At 40.7% G+C, this 18823-nt stretch overlaps 2 protein-coding genes across 2 annotated transcripts; one reads left to right on the top strand and one right to left on the bottom strand.

Moving 5' to 3' along the window:
- Positions 1-4713: 4713 nt before the first annotated feature.
- On the bottom strand, positions 4714-7206 carry jund (JunD proto-oncogene, AP-1 transcription factor subunit). Its single transcript, XM_043233469.1, has one exon. It carries the CDS (start codon positions 6952-6954, stop codon positions 6154-6156), a length of 801 nt encoding a protein of 266 aa, XP_043089404.1. The 5' UTR covers positions 6955-7206; the 3' UTR covers positions 4714-6153.
- Positions 7207-10139: 2933 nt separating this feature from the next.
- pgpep1 (pyroglutamyl-peptidase I) lies at positions 10140-18027 on the top strand. The gene is made up of 5 exons (XM_043233489.1): positions 10140-10295; positions 11442-11494; positions 11580-11696; positions 12863-13095; positions 17068-18027. The coding sequence occupies exons 1-5, from the start codon at positions 10265-10267 to the stop codon at positions 17258-17260; spliced, it is 627 nt and encodes a 208-aa protein (XP_043089424.1). The 5' UTR covers positions 10140-10264; the 3' UTR covers positions 17261-18027.
- Positions 18028-18823: the final 796 nt, after the last annotated feature.

Below are 18823 nucleotides of genomic sequence, written 5' to 3'. Positions count from 1 at the left end.
TGATAGTAGTTAATACAGTTAATATAAAGAATAATGTTATCAACATTTATGTGAAAACACACACACACACACACACAAACGCACACACACACATACACACACACACACGCACACACACATACACACACACACACACACACACATACACACACACACACATACACTCACACACACACACGCACACACACACACATACACTCACACACACACGCACACACACACATATCTCACCCTCAGATCGTCATCCTTCATATTGTTCGTAATTATTTACATTTACACATATGTAAGTATATGTACTTATGGACATATGGTAAAATTAAGGTATCTTTTGTTTCCGTGATGCTGTCTTTAGTGTCACACGATCCTTCAGAAATCAGAAATAATATGGCGATTTGCTGCTCAAGAAACATTTCTGATTATTATCACTGATGCCTTTTATTTTGCGGCACTCGCAGATAAATAGAGAGTTCAAACGAGCAGCGTTTGACATTTTCAAGACGAGAACGTTTCAGAGAACGAGCAGCTCTGGAAAAAAACACAAGTTGAATAAATAAGTGCCAGTTGGAAAGGTGATGATGAAGAACGCGATGATGATGATGATGGTGCTGTTGCCACGGCCGACTGAAAGACCAATGAGAGCAAAAGTTGTCACCTTTCTTTGTCTCAGTCGAGTCCGTCGCTGAGATGGACCAGACCGGACCTCTTTCAGATGGCTTTTGTGGCTCTTTTCGGAGCGCGTGCACGAACCAGTGAGAGAGAGAACTCACTGAAGCAAAGGAAAGGACAAAAACATTGTAATGCACTGCGAGCGTTAACCCTTCATGGGACGCATAATGAGTATCTTTCCACCTTCTCCTCGGGATATATCACTTCTGTATTCACGAACGTCACGTCTGCTAAACCAATAAATGCAAAGGTTTTTTCTCATCGCATTTTTAGATTATTAAAAGAAAAAAAACAGCTATGGCAATTAAATTCGTTTTTTTTAATTTATTTTAATTCCCCCTATGATATTGGCTATGGTGCATGCAATAATAAAAAGCTGAACGAAGCCATCTTGAGATTAAAGTCGTTAAATTGCGAAGAAAAAAAATATATGTTGAGAATAAACTCATTAAATTAGAAGGACGTTTTTACTGTAATTTATTTACGGTTTTATTTTTAATCGTTGCTTAGCCCTAACGTGACAAACAATCATTTGTTCAAATGTTACGGTGCATTTGAATTTCATCTCAAAGCGTGCGAGACAGCGAGAACGACGTTTTTCAGATGGATGCAGCTTTGCTGAGACGGTTCTCCGCAAAAACAATAGGATCCTTTCAAATACATAATTCACCGTCTCTCTCCGTTCATCATTAGAGAGACGGTCTTTCTGGATCGGTGTCTGACCGAATGAATCTCTGACTCTGAAGAGAAGCTGCTGAAATACTGGAAGTGACTGTAAGAGGAACAGGGCGTCCAAAGAGCTTTCATCACAATGCCATCTATTATTTGTTCTCGAATAGACAGTCTCAAGGAGGCTGAAAAAAAAAAAAAAACCCTCAGCTGATCCTTTCAAACTTCGCGCATTAAAATAAAAAGCGCCAACAGGTGCTGACATCCCCTGAGATCACAGCAGACTGCTTTACTTCCAAGATCCATATTATCAGAGAAAATTCCACTCATTCTCTATTATAACAGAGGACGAATTGTACAAACTTGTCAAATCATCTAAACCAGCATGTATCCATCTAGACTATTTAAAAGAGCTGCTTCCAGAAGTCATGGACCCTACTTTGGCTGTTATTAATGTCATTAGGATATGTCTCCCTTTTCTGTCAGATACTAGAAAAGGTAGTATCCCCACGACTACATTCCTCCTTGGAGAAACATGGTATCTGTCAGGATTTAGAGCGTATCGTAGTACTGAGAACTGCTTCTATCATCTGATCGTGGTTGTATCTCTTTATTAGTGCTATTAGATCTTCGCGCTGCGTTCCACACTTCTCTTAGAAACTAGAAAACTATGGTGGCGTTAGTGGAAGCGCCTTAGCATGGTTCAAATCAGTGCCTCAAGGCTTGGTGCTAGGGCCGTTACTTTTCAAAGTTACAAAGCCCTGAATAGTTTATCTCCTCAATACTTGAGTGAGCTCCTCTCAAAACTCTGTCTGTTTGATAATACCTGGAATATGAAAATCGATTGCGGGCGGCAGATCCTTTTTCCTGTTTAGCGCCCAAGCTCCCTAACACTGTTTGGGAGGCAGACACACTCTCTCAGTTTAAATCTAGATTAAAGAAACTTCTCTTTAACCTGGTTTACACGTAACACACTGATACGCTTCTAGATGAGCCTCATGGACAGATCACGGTAACCACACACACACACACACACACACACAGACAGACAGAGAGACAGACAGAGACACGGACACACAAACAAACAAAAAGTCCTTTAAACAATCTGACATAGCTGCATTCAAAATTTAACAGGCCCCCAAATGAGTCTGGTTCCTTTCAAGGTTCTCCATTCCATCATGGATGGGGCTTTGGTTCCTTGTTGCAATTTTTTTTATTAAGTTACGGTCGGTTTGATTACACAGATGTCTCAGCATTTAACAAGCACTGACTCTGTTCAGTGCTTTAACACCATCTGTATTGTTAAAAGTGCTATATAAATAAAAGTGATTGATTGACATTACTTTAAATATGTAAACTTTAAAAGTAATTTAAAATTTATTTTAAAGCAACAGTTAAATTGGAATTGTAGAGATACACTTCCACGGCCACTGGCACTTAAATGATGGGAAATATCTAATAGCTCATTTTAATTTAAGATTTAATTTTTCATGAGAAGTGACTAGTTGATCATGTGCCTATTTTTTCCCAAAAATGTTGTATTTATTTCATTTTGTTTAATTAATATATATATATATATAGTAATAATTTTGTTTTATTAATATATATATATATATATATATATATATATATATATATATATATTTGCATTTTATTTGCTTGCTTTTTATTTTGTAATTTATTTTTGCGTTTTAAATAAAAGAAGTTTAATAATACAGAAAAAAACCTGACTTCAGGCTGTCAAATTACTTTTGACTTTTATAATGACTGCCTTTCATTTTTGAATTTTAAATGATAATAATAAAAAAAAAAAATATTTTAGTTTTTTTGCACTTCATTTGATTGCTTTCTCATTTTATTTTGTATTTTTTATATTTTTTATTTTTTTGTTATTTTTGCATTTTTAAATAAAAACTGAACTGGACTCGAGCATGTCAAATAACTTTTGACCTATAATAAAAAATGATGAAAATTAAACTGCCACGCATTGTAAGATATATTAAGTGGTGTAACTGGAATACTGCAATCATTTTGTCGTTTCTCTTTCGCTGATCTTTTTTTGGCATGTAGTTTCCTTCTCTTTGAGGTTGTATTGTCTGGCGAGGCTCGTTCCATTGTTTCAGATGAATTCGTCCATATATTTGGATTTGACAGGTGGCTGTTTCCAGAATAACCACAGTAAACACGCAATCCCATGAACGTCCTGAGTGCCTGTTTCTTGCTTGGATGCACTGACTGCAGGCCGGCGGCAAACAAACACCAAGTTCACGTCCGAACGCAGACCTAAAGCACGCATCGCCATGGAAACTAATGTAGCATTTCTGGTTGAAATGACACACGACCTCTTTCAGGTGATTTGTGTGGCTGATGCTTTAACTGGTGTCATCACGACCGGTCCTGCCCTGAATGAGACCAGAAATAATAGCAAACCACCTAAGAGCTGCTGTTTCTGGACGACTGAGCTCGTTCGTCGCCGAGTCCGGCGGTCGATACTTCTGTCTGCCAGCAGTTATTACTGCTTTCTGTCTCAAACTTGCTGGCAGTCTCTACGGATGTGAGCGATAACGTTGTAGGCGGGAAAAGCAAATACGACGGCGTTGGTCTCTCCCTGCTGGACAGAGAACATACTGCATTCAATCATACGCACTTTTTGCAACTCGTGCGTTTGAATAAAACCCCCACTTTTTTAATGTTTTAGTTTCTTCTGCTCTCCAGAGCCGAATTTAGTTCATCAAAATGCACTAAATTGATCCGTTTTAAAATACCCTACAGCTTTATCATACATTATTTAGATTTAAAAGGACTAAAAAGGTTTTAACCACGATATATATTTGAATATAGAATTTTTTTGAATACAGAATTATATAAAACTTGGTGTATTGTAAATGTAATTCTCACGATTTATTATTTTATCAACATTAATGGACATTGCAATAGCCGTTATGTGACAGGCTTGAGGTTGTGACCTTAACTAATTAGTCGTGCTTTAAAATAAAAATAAGGCAACTCTTAACTTCTAATTCAGTTTTGTGCATTAATCAGGTGCATAAAAAAGCATAGTGTTTTACAAACTATAATTTTGAGTTGTTATACCATGCCAAAAGCAAACCACTAGATGGCGCGGTTTCACCCAAAAAATAAAATTTGAGTGAAAATGTGCATCTACATCTATACAGATGAGGTTTTTTGTACTTTAGTCGACACTTCAGATATAACATCTTCATGATGGATTTTTTTCTTTTTACAAACAAGCAGTTTTTGTCCCGTTTGGACTCTCATTCCGACGGCACCCATTCACTGCGTGTTCTGCAGCTGGTTAAGGTCTATATATGTGTGTGTGCATAAACAAAGGGGTACAAAAATGCCACAAATATATAATTTAACAAGTGAATCGAACAGGTTTAATGACATTAATGTACACACAAGGCAGTACAAGGACGTGTGACGGGTGAAACGCTTACATTTACAACACGACACACGTAAATCCAAAAGAGCATAAAATAAGACATTGTGTGAGTAGTTGTATATAAAATCGATACAGTCGTTGATTAATAAGGCCTTGGACATGAAGCATACATGCATGACATCTTTGTTGTGTTTGGTTGCACTCATTTGGAGCTTGTCCGGAGCATGCAAAAAAATACAGCTGCTTCTCTCGTGAGATCAAACCGCGTAGCACACAGTCCGTTCGCTACAAAATATTGTAAACATATAATACATCAGCACCTGTAGTGTCCATTTCAACAGTCCAACCCGAACGATCGGCCACTGGAAGGGAGGTTCGGCCTGTGACCTTTATGCATCAGTGAGTGGGTCGTTGACTGGACATATGGAGCTCAGAATAACATTTCAGCTGATATGAATTCACTTCATCACCAACACTGCAGCTTTCGATGCACTCGTGTGTGTGTACTTAAGCAATACGATATTGCTTTTATACAGCCATTCATATCTTATATAGCCAGTCATTCTGCTGTTGCTCTGCCAAAGAAAATAGTTCCAGAAGAAGCTGTCAACAAGTCAGTGATACAGTGTTTAGGAATACTGCTTGCGCAATTAATCTAGTGTAGAGCTAACTGTAGTACAGGCCAAAAAAAGAGCGCCGATTGATCAACGCAGCGTTCCAGTAGTGCTTAAAAACAGGAGCAAAAACACTCTGCACATCAAAAACTTTAGTTTTTGTTGCATAGCAACAATTAGTGACGTCAAGGGCTGCGTTTACTATCGGAATGATTGCGACTAATGAAAAGATCCAAATAAAAACACAGCCAACGAAAATAGTTCCAAAAGAAACCGAAACGCGATTGTGTTGCTAGGCAACGCGCAGCGGAGCGATACAAACAGCGAACTTCCCCGTGACGTTTTATCAAAACCTTAGCAACGCTTGTCGAAAGTGTAGCGACGACGTGAAATCGCAGGTCTCGCCGCATTGCAACGGCGCTAAATGTTTGTTTACGTAAAAAAAAAATAAAAATAGTTCCAAACGAAACCAAAACAGAGTCCGACGCTCGAACTGACAGCTGTCACGCGCACAGGCGGATTAATACTTGGACGTTTAAAGGAAATGTTAGGAACGCTGCTTGTCCAATCAAACGCTATTAAACCGCAAGCAACCGATATATAGTTAGGAAGGTTGATCCCGAAACCGCGCGAGTAGTGATCCGTCAAGTCAGGAACTATGTTGTCTCGCGGAAGTAGATTAGCTTAACGAAACACCGCGTTTCCTTAATATGTTCTCCGTCGGAGACGCGACGTTCCCCTCGAACCAGAGCGCGCTGTTCGTCAACCACCCAAACACTGACAGATAAAGGCCGCCCGCTAGTAAGCCTGCACCTGGTTAGGCAGCAGCTGGCAGCCGTTGTTGACGTGGTTCATCACTCTCTGTTTCAGCTGCGCCACTTGCTCTCTCAGCACGCTCGCCGTGGACGCGAGCTCCGTGTTCTGGCTCTTCAGGGACTTCACTTTGTCTTCGAGCCGGGATATCCGCTCCAGTTTCCGCTTGCGGCATTTGGAGGCGGCGATGCGGTTGCGCAGCTTCTTCCTCTCGGCTTTGATGCGCTCCTGCGTGTCCATGTCGATGGGGGAGAGCGGCGGGCTGTCGCCGAAGCTCTGCATGTCCGGGACGGTCTGCGGCTCGTCTTTCAGCGACGGCTGCGTCTGCGCGCTCATCGGTTGCGGCGGCGGCGGCGGCGGGGGCGGGAACGGAATGGTCTCCGTGGAATAGTTCACCGTGGTGCTCCCGTACGTGCTCAGGTTCGTGTACACGGGCAGGTCCGTGGGCAGGGCGAGCGCGGCGCTGCCGGCGAGTCTGCCGAGCGTCGGGGGCACGCACGCGCCGCCGTTCAGCTGGTTCTGCTTGTGAAGGTCCTCCAGGGCTTTGACGAAGCCCTCCGCGAACTCCTGCTCGTCGCTCACCGACTTCGGGTAGACGAACTGCGAGGTCGGCGTGGTGGTCACCATCCCGTTGGACTGGATGATCAGCCTCTCCAGCTCCGGAGAAGCCAGCTTGAGGAGCCCCAGATCGGGCGAATTGAGGATCCCTTCGGCATCCCTCAGGTCTGGCTTGAGGCTGGAGCTGTTCTGGTCGTCTAGGTTCAAACTCATGTCTTTCTTCATCATAACGCGCGATAGTCCTCGTCTGGGGAAAGGCTCGTTCCCATCCTACACCCTACAGAGGGGCGATCTGGGCGCGCTGTCCAAACGAGTCATTTAGTCGGTGGCCAATGTTCTCGACTCGTTTGTTTTCAGTCGATTTTTTCGACGTTGTTTTGCGATATCCTCGCTTCTCCCCGCGCGAGAGGTGTTATCTATGGGCGTCAGTACGCATTTGCAAGTTTTCTATCCCTAAAAATTCCATTATGTCACTTTAGAGCGCTGAGATTGGCCAAAGATGACGTTGTCTTCCGGTTTCGTTTGCATAAGGGGCCGCGCTCGCCGCCGTCGCCGCGGAGACGGAGAGTAAACGGCAAACAGCGCGGTGCATTGTGGGTTGATGTCATAGCGAACGTAGGAGCGCGGGAGGGTGGAGAAACGAAGCGGTCTGGCAGAAAATGTTCCCTTGTTTTTGAGCGCGTTCTGAAGGGCTGGATGCTCGAAGTGTTCCGCTCTAGTTTCTTCTGGTGGAATAATCCACGCTCTCGGTTATGTCTGGGGAGACTGGACTGGAAATAAAACACAGTCGTCAAGATTTCTCCACTTTCAGCCCTTTGTTTCCACGTTTTGAATCCCAAGTTTTTCAAAAAGTTGTCGATCCAAGTGTAAAACACACACACACGCACACACACATACATACACATACACACACACACACACACACACATACATACATACACACACACACACACACACACACACACATACATACACATACACACACACATACACACACACACACACACACATACATATATACACACACACACATATATATATATATACACACATATATATATATACACATATGTACATATATATAAACATACAGCCATATATATATATATATATATATATATATATATATATATATATATATATATATATATATATATATATATATATATATATATATATATATATATATATATATATATATAATGTATATGTATATATGTGTGTGTATACATAGATTTTTTAGGTATTTTGTAACTGATTGGTCTATGCCGTTGAAACGATTGTAATATTTGAAAGCTACATTAATATAAGAAATATTTAATCAACATTTTTCATATCTAGCTAGTTTCTGCAGTGCAGCCTGTTAACACTTTAGTAGTTTACATAAGTATTGTGGTAAACGAGTACAAAATAATTTTTTTGCAACACAAAGAATATTTTATGATTTCAGAAATAGATTTGTTTGTCACCGATCGCAAAGAAGTCGAGAATAATTTGCTTTTAAACGCATTCAAAGTCTTGGTTGGAGAAAAAAGAAACATAATTAACTGAATTCGTATTGTTTAAGATGAATGATTTCAAAACCTATTTTAATCTCACCCTTAGTATGAGACTAAATGTACATTTGTTAGCGTATAAATAAATATATGAAATATTTTTTCTCTGTTATGTGATGTATGCAATATAAAAACGTGTAGGTATATATATATATATATATATATATATATATAATAATTTTACACTGCCATATGTTATGAGCAAAATAAAAATTGTACATCTACTATATGTTTGTTTCTCTTGGATACCCCAAAACCCATTTAATTTAATTGACCTGTCGTAGTATCTTTGAAGGGAACTTGATAACATTGCTCAGAAATCTTAATCTTGAGGGATGCGACGATGCTTTGTAGTTAAATTGAATTTCTGAATTGAATTAGCTGCTTTGGCAAACCGCCGGATTTCTATAAATACCGCCGCTGGCCGCGAGAAGGAGGGGGGGGGGGCATACGCGCGGATCTGAATGGATGCGATGACGTCTGTACACGTCTGCATCAGAGAATAGAAGCAGCATCATCCGTTGCCATGGCAGCAGTGACGCAGGGGCAGGTGAAGATGTGCAGCTCTGCAGCGGATGCTCCGCGAGTGGGCGGAAGAGCACAGCCATCTCCAGCAGTTTCGGCTTCGCAAATTACAGCTCAGGAGCAGAATAAGAACACGGTTATTACACTTTATTATGTTATTCAGAAACATGTACGATGCAGTTCTGTAATACACAAACCGCTAGATTTATATGACTAATATCCAGATCATGTCATGTTTACTTTCTTTATTTACCTTTCAATTCATTTTTCATGTGACCTGACTGATCATTTATTTGGTGGCACACCATATATAAGTATAAATGAATGAATATATATATATATATATATATATATATATATATATATATATATATATATATATATATATATATATATATATATATATAAATTAAAAAATATATATATATATTTATATAAATATTATGTCATGTATTATACATATGCTGTAAATGATTTTGCATAAATAAAGCAAACATTGGAGTGTGGTTTACCAGAAAATACTATTTTATATTCTTTCTACTTAAAAAAATGTTTAATGCAATGTTTTACTTGCTACTCTGTGATTATTACTATTTCTGAGTAAAACTATTTGCATTTTAATCATTTAGACAGTTGCAGTTCTCTCTTTGTGTATTCTTTATTCATTCTCGACTGATAAATAAATGTCTTTAAATTTCTTTTTTTGTGCAGTTGCACTGTAGATGTGACATTTCAAAAATAAAACCAAGATTGGGAATATGTTTTACATCCACGATGCATTCGGTGAGTCAGACCGAAGGGGTCCGTGTTTAGCGTGACTCATGAAGGAACACTGCTAATTAACCATAAACACCACCATGGGAAGTCACCCTTTCCTCGGAGACCGGCTCACGCAAACAGGTCTGGACCAGATCTCAGCTAGGGGTGTTGGCACACAGGACCAAACTACCAAACACTCCTCAGGAAACCAGGTCCGTGCATGTTTGCTCGCTTTATGTTCACATAGAAGTTTTGCTAAAAGTCCACGTTAAACCTTCATAAAACAAATGCACGACATAGTAGATAGATAGGTGTACAGCAGATAGGCGCAATTGTTAATATATTGTATATTGAAATTTTATTGTATATATCGATTTCGTGTGTAATGCATGAGTATTATATACATTTAAGCAGTGCTCAAAATCATAAGTAAGCTATATTTTTAATTTTATCCAGAGGTGGACATAAGTAAACGGTTATTAATTACAGTTTGTAATAAAGCGGTGGTTTGTGTGTGTTCTTCTCTCCGCCGGAGCGGCAGGTGGCGCTGCTCTCCCCGCGGCGGCTCGGATCCCGCCTCAGACCCCGAGAGGAAGAGCCGGACGCGGTGCGTGTTTGTGTCGGTTCGCGGAGGTCGGAGCTCGGATCTCGTGGTCGTCGTTCGGTTCTCTTCACCCAAACTCTCTCTTTTCTCAGCCATGGAGCAGAAGAAGACGGTTATCGTGACAGGTGAACCGCGGTGAAGGCGGGAAGCGGGGCGTTTTGTCGCCTCGCGCGATTGTTCTCTCAGTTTTAAGAGTTTCTTTTTTTATTGTGTCGCTGATATTTTTGTATTTCCGCGACACGAAAAACAAATCGTCGTTAAATCTCGCAGTCGTTTGAAACTGAATGCCAAACTAAAATGCATATTTTTTTTTTATCGAAGTACTTCCGTTACTCAAAACTATCTCGAAGTAACGTTACCAGGGAGTTAGTTTTTTCTGTACATGTAGTTTTGTGCTCGTTTTTAGCTTTTATTATTTTAGTGTAATTTATGAAGTACGAAGCTGTTGTAATAACTTTACTTTCAGTGTTTGTATTTAGCCTAATAATACTTTTGCATGCTCGTTATACGACCTTTGAAGGATTTTAGAGGCATATACAGTTCTTTAATATTACAGTATAATATATTCTATAATAATTTCTACAGTTATGTTTTTGTTAAAAAGTTAGTTACTTTTAGTCATTTTTAATGTGCCTTTTCGCTTCTGCTGTTGGTTCGTGTTTGTTTTTATTTCAGGATTCAGCACTTCAACTAAAATGTTTGTGTTTTTTTTTTTTTTTTTTTCAGATTTTTTGTATTTTAATTTCAACAGAATGTCAATAGCAAAAAAAACAAGCCTGTTTGGAGCACATAAACACGTATTGTGTAACATAATTTCCGTAACGTATTGAGTATACCATTAAAACATATTTATATGTGCACACCATAATACCATGATGTTAGAAAATTATGACAATTACAAAATCTTATTGCCATGTTACTCATTACTTCCTGTTTAAGCAGGATCTTAGACTCTGGACCGCAGGATTAGGTCTAGTTTTTGCTGACTTCAGCGTCCTGTAAACCTGTAGAGCTAAAAGTGTGTAACAGCTAACAGCTAACAGAAAAGCTGAGCCTGACGATAACGTCCACTCTGAAGAGGTTTTTACACGATAACGACCGGATTATTGCATTTTATTTACTTACTACTTACCACATAAATAAGTGCACGGACACGTAACATCAATCTTGAGTTAAAATGATCGTATGTGAGATTATTCTGCTCTGTGTTATCATATAAAATGCTTGGACCCGTATATAGTATATAGTAACATTGTTTTGTGTTTGTGCAGGTTTTGAGCCGTTCGGTGAACACACGGTTAATGCCAGCTGGGTGGCGGTGCAGGTATGATATCTTCACGCCGTCGGGAAATGAGCAGAGCTCATCGGCTGCGAGCTGCGCTCACTGTTTGTTCATGTCCTCCTGTCAGGAGCTGGAGAAGCTGGGTCTGGGGCGTGATGTGAACCTTCACGTGTCTGAAGTTCCTGTGGAGTATCAGGCGGTCCAGACTCTCCTGCCGTCTCTGTGGAGACAGCACCTTCCTCAAGTACTGTAACAATATCACGTTTGTGTTGCGTAGTTTTATCAGTTAGTGATGCTAAAAAAAAAAAATAAAAAAAATAAAATAAAATAAAAAAATAAAATATATATATATATATATATATATATATATATATATATTAATTTGTGTTCTGTGTTTACATGTAGTAAAATTAACATTGCATTTATTGTTAAAAATAAAATAAAAATGTTTATATAATATGATGAAATGCATGTAATTATTTTAGTCAAAATATATTATCGTATCATGAGGAACAATGCTATTTTTATGCTCACCAAGGCTGTATTTATTTGATCAAAATACAGTAAAAACATTAATATTGTGGAATGTGTATATATGTGTGTATGTATGTGTGTATATATATATATATATATATATATATATATATATATATATATATATATGTATATGTATATGTGTGTGTGTGTGTAATTAATATTGGATTTTTCTATACTAATATATATATATATATATATATATATATATATATATTAGTATAGAATAATCAATATTAATTATATATATTTTTATATATATATGTGTATATATACATGTATATGTAATTATATATGTAATTGGATTATTCTGTAATATTTGTGTTCTGTGTTTTTATGTAGTAAAGTTAATATATATATATATATATATATATATATATATATATGATGATGAAATGCATCTAAGTATTTTGGTCAAAATATATATCATATAATGCACTGGCAAACAAAGTTTGGAATAATGAAAATGTTTTATTTTTTTAATGCTCACAGAGGCTGCATTTATTTGATCAAAATACAGTAAAAGCATTAATATTCTAAAATGTTATTTTTAATTTAAACCTTTATGTTTCTTTATGTGTGATTATGTTTCTGTGACGAGCAGCTGAGTTCTCTTTACTCCAGTCTTCAGTGTCACGCGATCTGATTTGAAACGTTTCTGATTATTATCATCATTTTTTTAGTGGGAAAAATATGTAATCGAATATAAAAGTTTTTTAAAATTGTAACGGTATTAAACAACATTGGCCTTGGTGAGACTTCATTAAAACACCTTTCACTGTACTAGTGCTATTAATGGCTCATCTTTATGTTTTAGTAATGCGTATTATTTTGGGGGGGGTTTCTAATCCTGTTTTTTTTTTTTTTTTTTTGAAGTTAGTGGTCCACGTTGGAGTGTCCGGGATGGCCACGACAGTAACTCTAGAACAGTGCGGTCACAACCGGGGTTACATGCGCCTGGATAACTGCAGCTTCTGCCCGGAGTCCCACTGCTGTATGGAGGGAGGACCGGACTGCATTCAGTCTGTCATAGACATGGACGCTGTCTGCAAGAGAGTCAACTCCTCCGGCCTCGGCGTCTCTGTGTCCGTGTCCAAAGACGCCGGCAGGTAAAAAGATCTCCAGCGCAGTAGAAATGATGAAGAGGGAAAAAAAAGTTTTGTTATGGTACTGTGGTGAATATTATAAGGACTCTACTCCTTTAATGCATGTCGAAACTTATTTTATTGCACTTTCCTGCTGGAAAACTCACATAAAGAGTTGTTTTCAGAAGGTTTTTGCTAAAAAACGTTAATGTAACATTGATGTAACATCAATTCTTGTGGAATATAACTTGTTTGTTTCGTTCATTGAATTAGACTTTTAGTGGTTAGCCTTTTTTTTTGCCATGAAAATAATAGCATTAAATAAAAATATACTACTACTGAAGTTCAGGACCTGAACGAACATATACAGAGCTATATATATATATATACTTCAGAAAAATACTTCAGTAGTGGTTGCACACAGGCCATACTGCATACTTTTGCTCATTTGGCTTTAAAATGCTGGATATTAACACATTGATTCAGGAGCCTATAGCAGATCAAATCATTTTTAATAGTGTCTCGATAACTCTCCCTTAAAATGCTTTACCTCGGCACATCTCATCTGCGCCAAAGAGCCTGGCTTTCGCTTATGTTTCAGTCCGAGTAAGTTTGGTTCTCTGTACGGATCTCAAACATATATCCTCGTCCAGCAGATCATTAGAATTACTACCCCGAATCTGACTGGAGCCCCGGTTCTTTTTCTTTCTTCCCCGTTACAAAAAATATCTATTAGTTATTAAAATAATTAGGTTTCGTTTTTTAGTAGCAAAAGCTTCTTCTTCTTCCGCTTATCCGGGGCCGGGTCGCGGGGCAACAGTCTAAACAGGGACGCCCAGACTTCCCTCTCCCCAGACACTTCCTCCAGCTCTTCCGGGGGAACACCGAGGCGCTCCCAGGCCAGCCGAGAGACATAGTCCTTCCAACGTGTCCTAGGTCTTCCCCGGGGCCTCCTTCTGGTGGGACATGCCCGGAACACCTCCTTTAGGAGGCATCCGGAACAGATGCCTGAGCCACCTCAGCTGGCCTCTCTCGATGTGGAGGAGCAGCGGGTCTACTCCGAGCTCCTCCCGAGTGACTGAACTCCTCACCCTATCTCTAAGGGAGCGCCCAGCCACCCTACGGAGGAAACTGATTTCGGCCGCTTGTATCCGGGATCTCATCCTTTCGGTCATGACCCAAAGCTCATGACCATAGGTGAGAGTAGGAACGAAGATCGACCAGTAAATCGAGAGCTTCGCCTTGCGGCTCAGCTCCTTCTTCCCCATGACAGACCAGTACAGCGACCGCGTTACTGCAGAAGCTGCACCGATCTCTCGTTCCATCCTTCCCTCACTCGTGAACAAGACCCCAAGATACTTAAACTCCTCCACCTGAGGCAGGAGCTCCCCATCAACCTGAAGGGGGCAAGCCACCCTTGTCCGACTGAGGACCATGGCCTCAGACTTGGAGGTGCTGATTCTCATCCCAGCCACTTCACACTCAGCTGCAAACCACCCCAGCACACACTGTAGGTCTTGGCCAGATGCAGCCAACAGAACAACATCATCAGCAAAAAGCAGAGAAGCTATCCTGTGGTCGCCAAACCAGACCCCCTCCGGCCCCTGGCTGCGCCTAGAAATCCTGTCCATAAAAATAATGAACAGGACCGGTGATAAAGGGCAGCCCTGTCGGAGTCCAACATGCACTGGGAACAAGTCTGACTTAATGCCGGGGATGCGAACCAAGCTCCTGCTCTGATCATACAGGGACCGGACAGCCCTTAGCAAAGGGCCCCTTACCTCATATTACACCCCCCACAGGACACCACAAGGAAACCCGGTCGAATGCCTTCTCCAAATCCACAAAACACATGTGGACTGGTTGGGCAAAGTCCCAGGAAACCTCCAGTATCTTGAAGAGGGTATAGAGCTGGTCCAGTGTTCCACGTCCAGGACGAAACCCGCATTGTTCCTCTGGAAGCCGAGGTTCAACTATCGGACGTATTCTCCTCTCCAGTACCCTGGCATAGACTTTCCCAGGGAGGCTGAGGAGTGTGATCCCCCTATAGTTGGAGCACACCCTCTTCATAAAAAGAGGAACCACCACCCCGGTCTGCCAGTCCAGAGGCACTTTCCCCCGTCTCCACGCAATGCTGCAGAGGCATGTCAGCCAAGACAGCCCTTCAACATCCAGAGACCTGAGGTACTCCGGGCGGATCTCGTTCACCCCTGGTGCCTTGCCACCGAGGAGCTTCTTAACAACCTCAGTGACCTCAGCCAGGGTGATGGTTGAGTCCCCCCCCCGGTTCCCTGGCCTCTGCTCCCTCAGTGGAAGACGTGTTGGCGGGATTAAGGAGGTCCTCAAAGTATTCCTTCCACCGCCCGACAATATCCCCAGTCGAGGTTAGCAGGTTCCCACCAGCACTGTATACGGTGTTGGCAGGGCGCTGCTTCCCTTTTCTGAGGTGTCGGACGGTTTGCCAGAACCTCTTAGAGGCCGTCCGATTCCATGGCCTCCCCGAACTCCTCCCTGACCCGAATTTTTGCCTGAGATCAGATGATATACAACCACAAAGTCGATCATCGACCTCCGCCCTAGGGTGTCCTAATGCCACGTGTACTGGTGGACACCCTTATGCTTGAACATGGTGTTCGTTATGGACAGACTGTGACTAGCACAGCAACACAGAACACCACTCAGGTTTAGATCAGGGGGGGGCCGTTCCTTCCAATCACGCCCCTCCAGGTGTCGCTAGCATCACCAACGTGAGCGTTGAAGTCCCCCAGCAGGACAATAGAGCCCCCGGTTGGAGCACTTTCCAGCACCCCTCCCAAGGACTCCAAGAAGGCCGGGTACTCTACACTGCCATTCGGCCCGTAGGCACAAATGACAGTGAGAGTTCCTCCCCCCAACCTAAAGTCGTAGGGAGGCGACCCTCTCGTCCACCGGGTTAAACTCCAACACATGGCGGCTAAGCTGGGGGGCTATGAGCAAGCCCACACCAGCCCGCCGCCTCTCACTGCGGGCAACACCAGAGTAGTGAAGAGTCCAGCCCCTTTCGAGGAGATGGGTTCCAGAGCACAAGCCGTGCGTGGTATCTCTCGACCTCCCGCAACAACTCAGGCTCCTTCCCCCCCAGAGAGGTGACGTTCCATGTCCCTACAACTAGATTCTGAGTCCAGGGGTTGGGTTGTCGAGGTCCCCGCCTTCGACTGGCACCCAAACCACAAGGCACCGGCCCCTTACGGTCCCTCCTGCAGGTGGTGGGCCCACGGGAGGATGGCCCCACGCCGCTCTTTCGGGCTGAGCCCGGCCAGGTCCCGTGGAGCAAGACCCGACCACCAGGCACTCGCATGCCAGCCCCGGCCCAGGCCTGGCTCCATGGCGGGCCCCGGCTGCGCCATACCGGGCGACGTCGCAACTTCATTCTTATTTTTCTCCATAAGGGGTGAGGTGGACCGCTCTTTGTCTGGCTTGTCACCTAGGACCTGTTTGCCTTGGGAGACCCTACCAGGAGCATATAGCCCCGGACATCCTAGCTCCTAGGGTCATTCAGGCACTCAAACCCCTCCACCACGTTAAGGTGGCGATCCTCAGAGGGATCCCAAAATAAATATTATTATTAAATAATAATAATAATAATAATAATAATACAAAAAATTATAAAATGCACGTAAAAACCACTTGCACAGTGCTAAAGTTCTCTAGGATTTGTATATGTAAAAAAATGCAAGATAAATAATAATGAAACGCTGTATAGACGGCTTTATGATTACGTCGGCGAAATCTGTGCCTTTAACGATAATTTGAAGAGACTTTTATTATTTATATAAAATAATGGAACATCCGGTTGTGAATATCGTTCCAAATGCATTTGTAAAAAAGTCTACAAACCATGTAGTCACTATAAAAAAAATTTAACTAACGTGATGCATTACCCCCAACACATACATTTATTATTTATATATTTTTTAAAAATTAGTAAAGCTATATTTTTCTGTCCTCCTCCCGCAGGTATCTGTGTGACTACACCTACTACGTGTCTCTGTTCCTGGGCGAGGGCAGATCGGCGTTTGTTCACGTTCCTCCTCTCGGGAAGCCCTACAGCGCGGAGCAGCTCGCTCGGGCCCTCAGGGCCGTCATCCTGGAGATGCTTGAACTGACGGAGCACAGCAAGGGAAGGAAACGCTGCCTGCACGACCAGTGAGAGCGGTTCTGCAGCGTCGCTTTGGGTTCCAGAGATCCTGCGCATCCCAAGACGCCGGTGTCTTAGCGCGTGCGCTACGTACTAGGATCGATCCGCCGGTTTGAGACGCAGATCATGTGCTCGACTCTATCCTACGGCTGCGATCAAATAATTAAGAAAGCACTTTAACGGGGTATACTTGAAACATGCAGAGATTTGGTGTTTTGCTTAAAAAGACTTGGACGTGTCGTTCTAATGTGAAAACGCTACTTATACGTGATCAGTCAAGGGAGAATTTTTTTAATCATTATTCACCAGATTTAAGTGTGCCTGTAGTATGAAGCCTGGGTTAGTATAATTACTGAAATTATAATTGCTAATTTTTCTTAATTATGAAATAAAAAGCCATAGAATCTGCCATGCCACCGACAAACAAAAGTAAAATTTAAATGAATTAAACATTTTTTTTTTAAATGGATTAAACGTTAACTGGGGAAAAATAATAGTAAGATATGTACCATCTAGTGAGCTCTAATTTGTAGTAAAATAACTAAAAGTAATACAACTACATTACTACAAATTAAAAATGTTAAAGATTTATTGCTGACATTTTAACTGAAGTAATAAAATAAAACAAAGCTTAAAATGAAACCCTGTATGGACATTATAAATAAATATATATAAAAAAAGTGTGTGTGTGTAAAATGTAAACAAATTGTATGAAAATTTATTTCTGAAATTTTAACTAAAGTAAACACAACTTAAAATAAAACCCTATATGGACATAAATAAATACGAAAAAGGTGTGTGTAAAAAATATATACACATTTTATAATAATTATATATACAGATTTATAAATTACTAAAATTTATAAATAATAAAAAAACTATATGGACATTTAAAGAATATTTAAAAAATGAAAAACAAAGCATCTGGAAAACTAAACCATTAACTGAAATGAAAACAGAAAAATATACAAAAAAATTCATTAAAACTAATAGTATCTTAATGATAATAAAATAATACTGTTTCAAACATGACTCTATCATCTGCAGCTTTCAATTATACCCCAAACACACACTGGACAGAAAGTACAAGCATTATTACAGTTTATTTTCTCTCAGTTGCAAAGGCTGATGTTGTAGAGGAGACCTAGAATTCTGACCGAATAAAAGCTGCCTGCTGGACAGAGAGAGATAAACCAGATGATAACCACGTCCGTCTGGTTATTAAGGTGCCGATACACGGGCTTTAGGACGTAAGCAACAAACCTAAATACATTTCCGTACAGGGTCCCGCATAAAACACGAAGACACGTGAACCCCGATGCCTTTCCAGTAATTAAAGGTCAGCACTGTTAAGAAAAACGTGGGTTTGCTTTTTAATCTTGTGAAATCGTGAGATGATCGTAAGGTGATGTTTGTCTGTTCTCAGTGAGACGTTGCTCGAGATTTTCTCTTTACATTTCTTTCATACTCTGCAAAATGCTGGATATTACTTTATATTATATTATACCATAATTTCTCAGTCAGTTATATGATATAATATGCGTACGACTTGTTTTTCATTTTCTTTAGCTTGTT

The sequence above is a fragment of the Puntigrus tetrazona genome, unplaced genomic scaffold (assembly GCF_018831695.1).
Source record: "Puntigrus tetrazona isolate hp1 unplaced genomic scaffold, ASM1883169v1 S000000837, whole genome shotgun sequence".
Lineage (NCBI taxonomy): Eukaryota > Metazoa > Chordata > Actinopteri > Cypriniformes > Cyprinidae > Puntigrus > Puntigrus tetrazona.
This window is presented reverse-complemented; position numbering and strand designations above follow the sequence as displayed.

What these genes read in the sequence shown, in the direction of transcription:
- pgpep1 (XM_043233489.1), top strand. Translation starts at nt 10,265, where the DNA reads ATGGAGCAGAAGAAGACGGTTATCGTGACAG. An exon ending in GAAGACGGTTATCGTGACAG is followed by an intron (nt 10,296 to 11,441) that starts GTGAACCGCGGT and finishes GTGTTTGTGCAG; the next exon opens with GTTTTGAGCCGTTCGGTGAA. An exon ending in GTGTCCAAAGACGCCGGCAG is followed by an intron (nt 13,096 to 17,067) that starts GTAAAAAGATCT and finishes CTCCTCCCGCAG; the next exon opens with GTATCTGTGTGACTACACCT.
- jund (XM_043233469.1), bottom strand. Translation starts at nt 6,954, where the DNA reads ATGATGAAGAAAGACATGAGTTTGAACCTAGACGACCAGAACAGCTCC.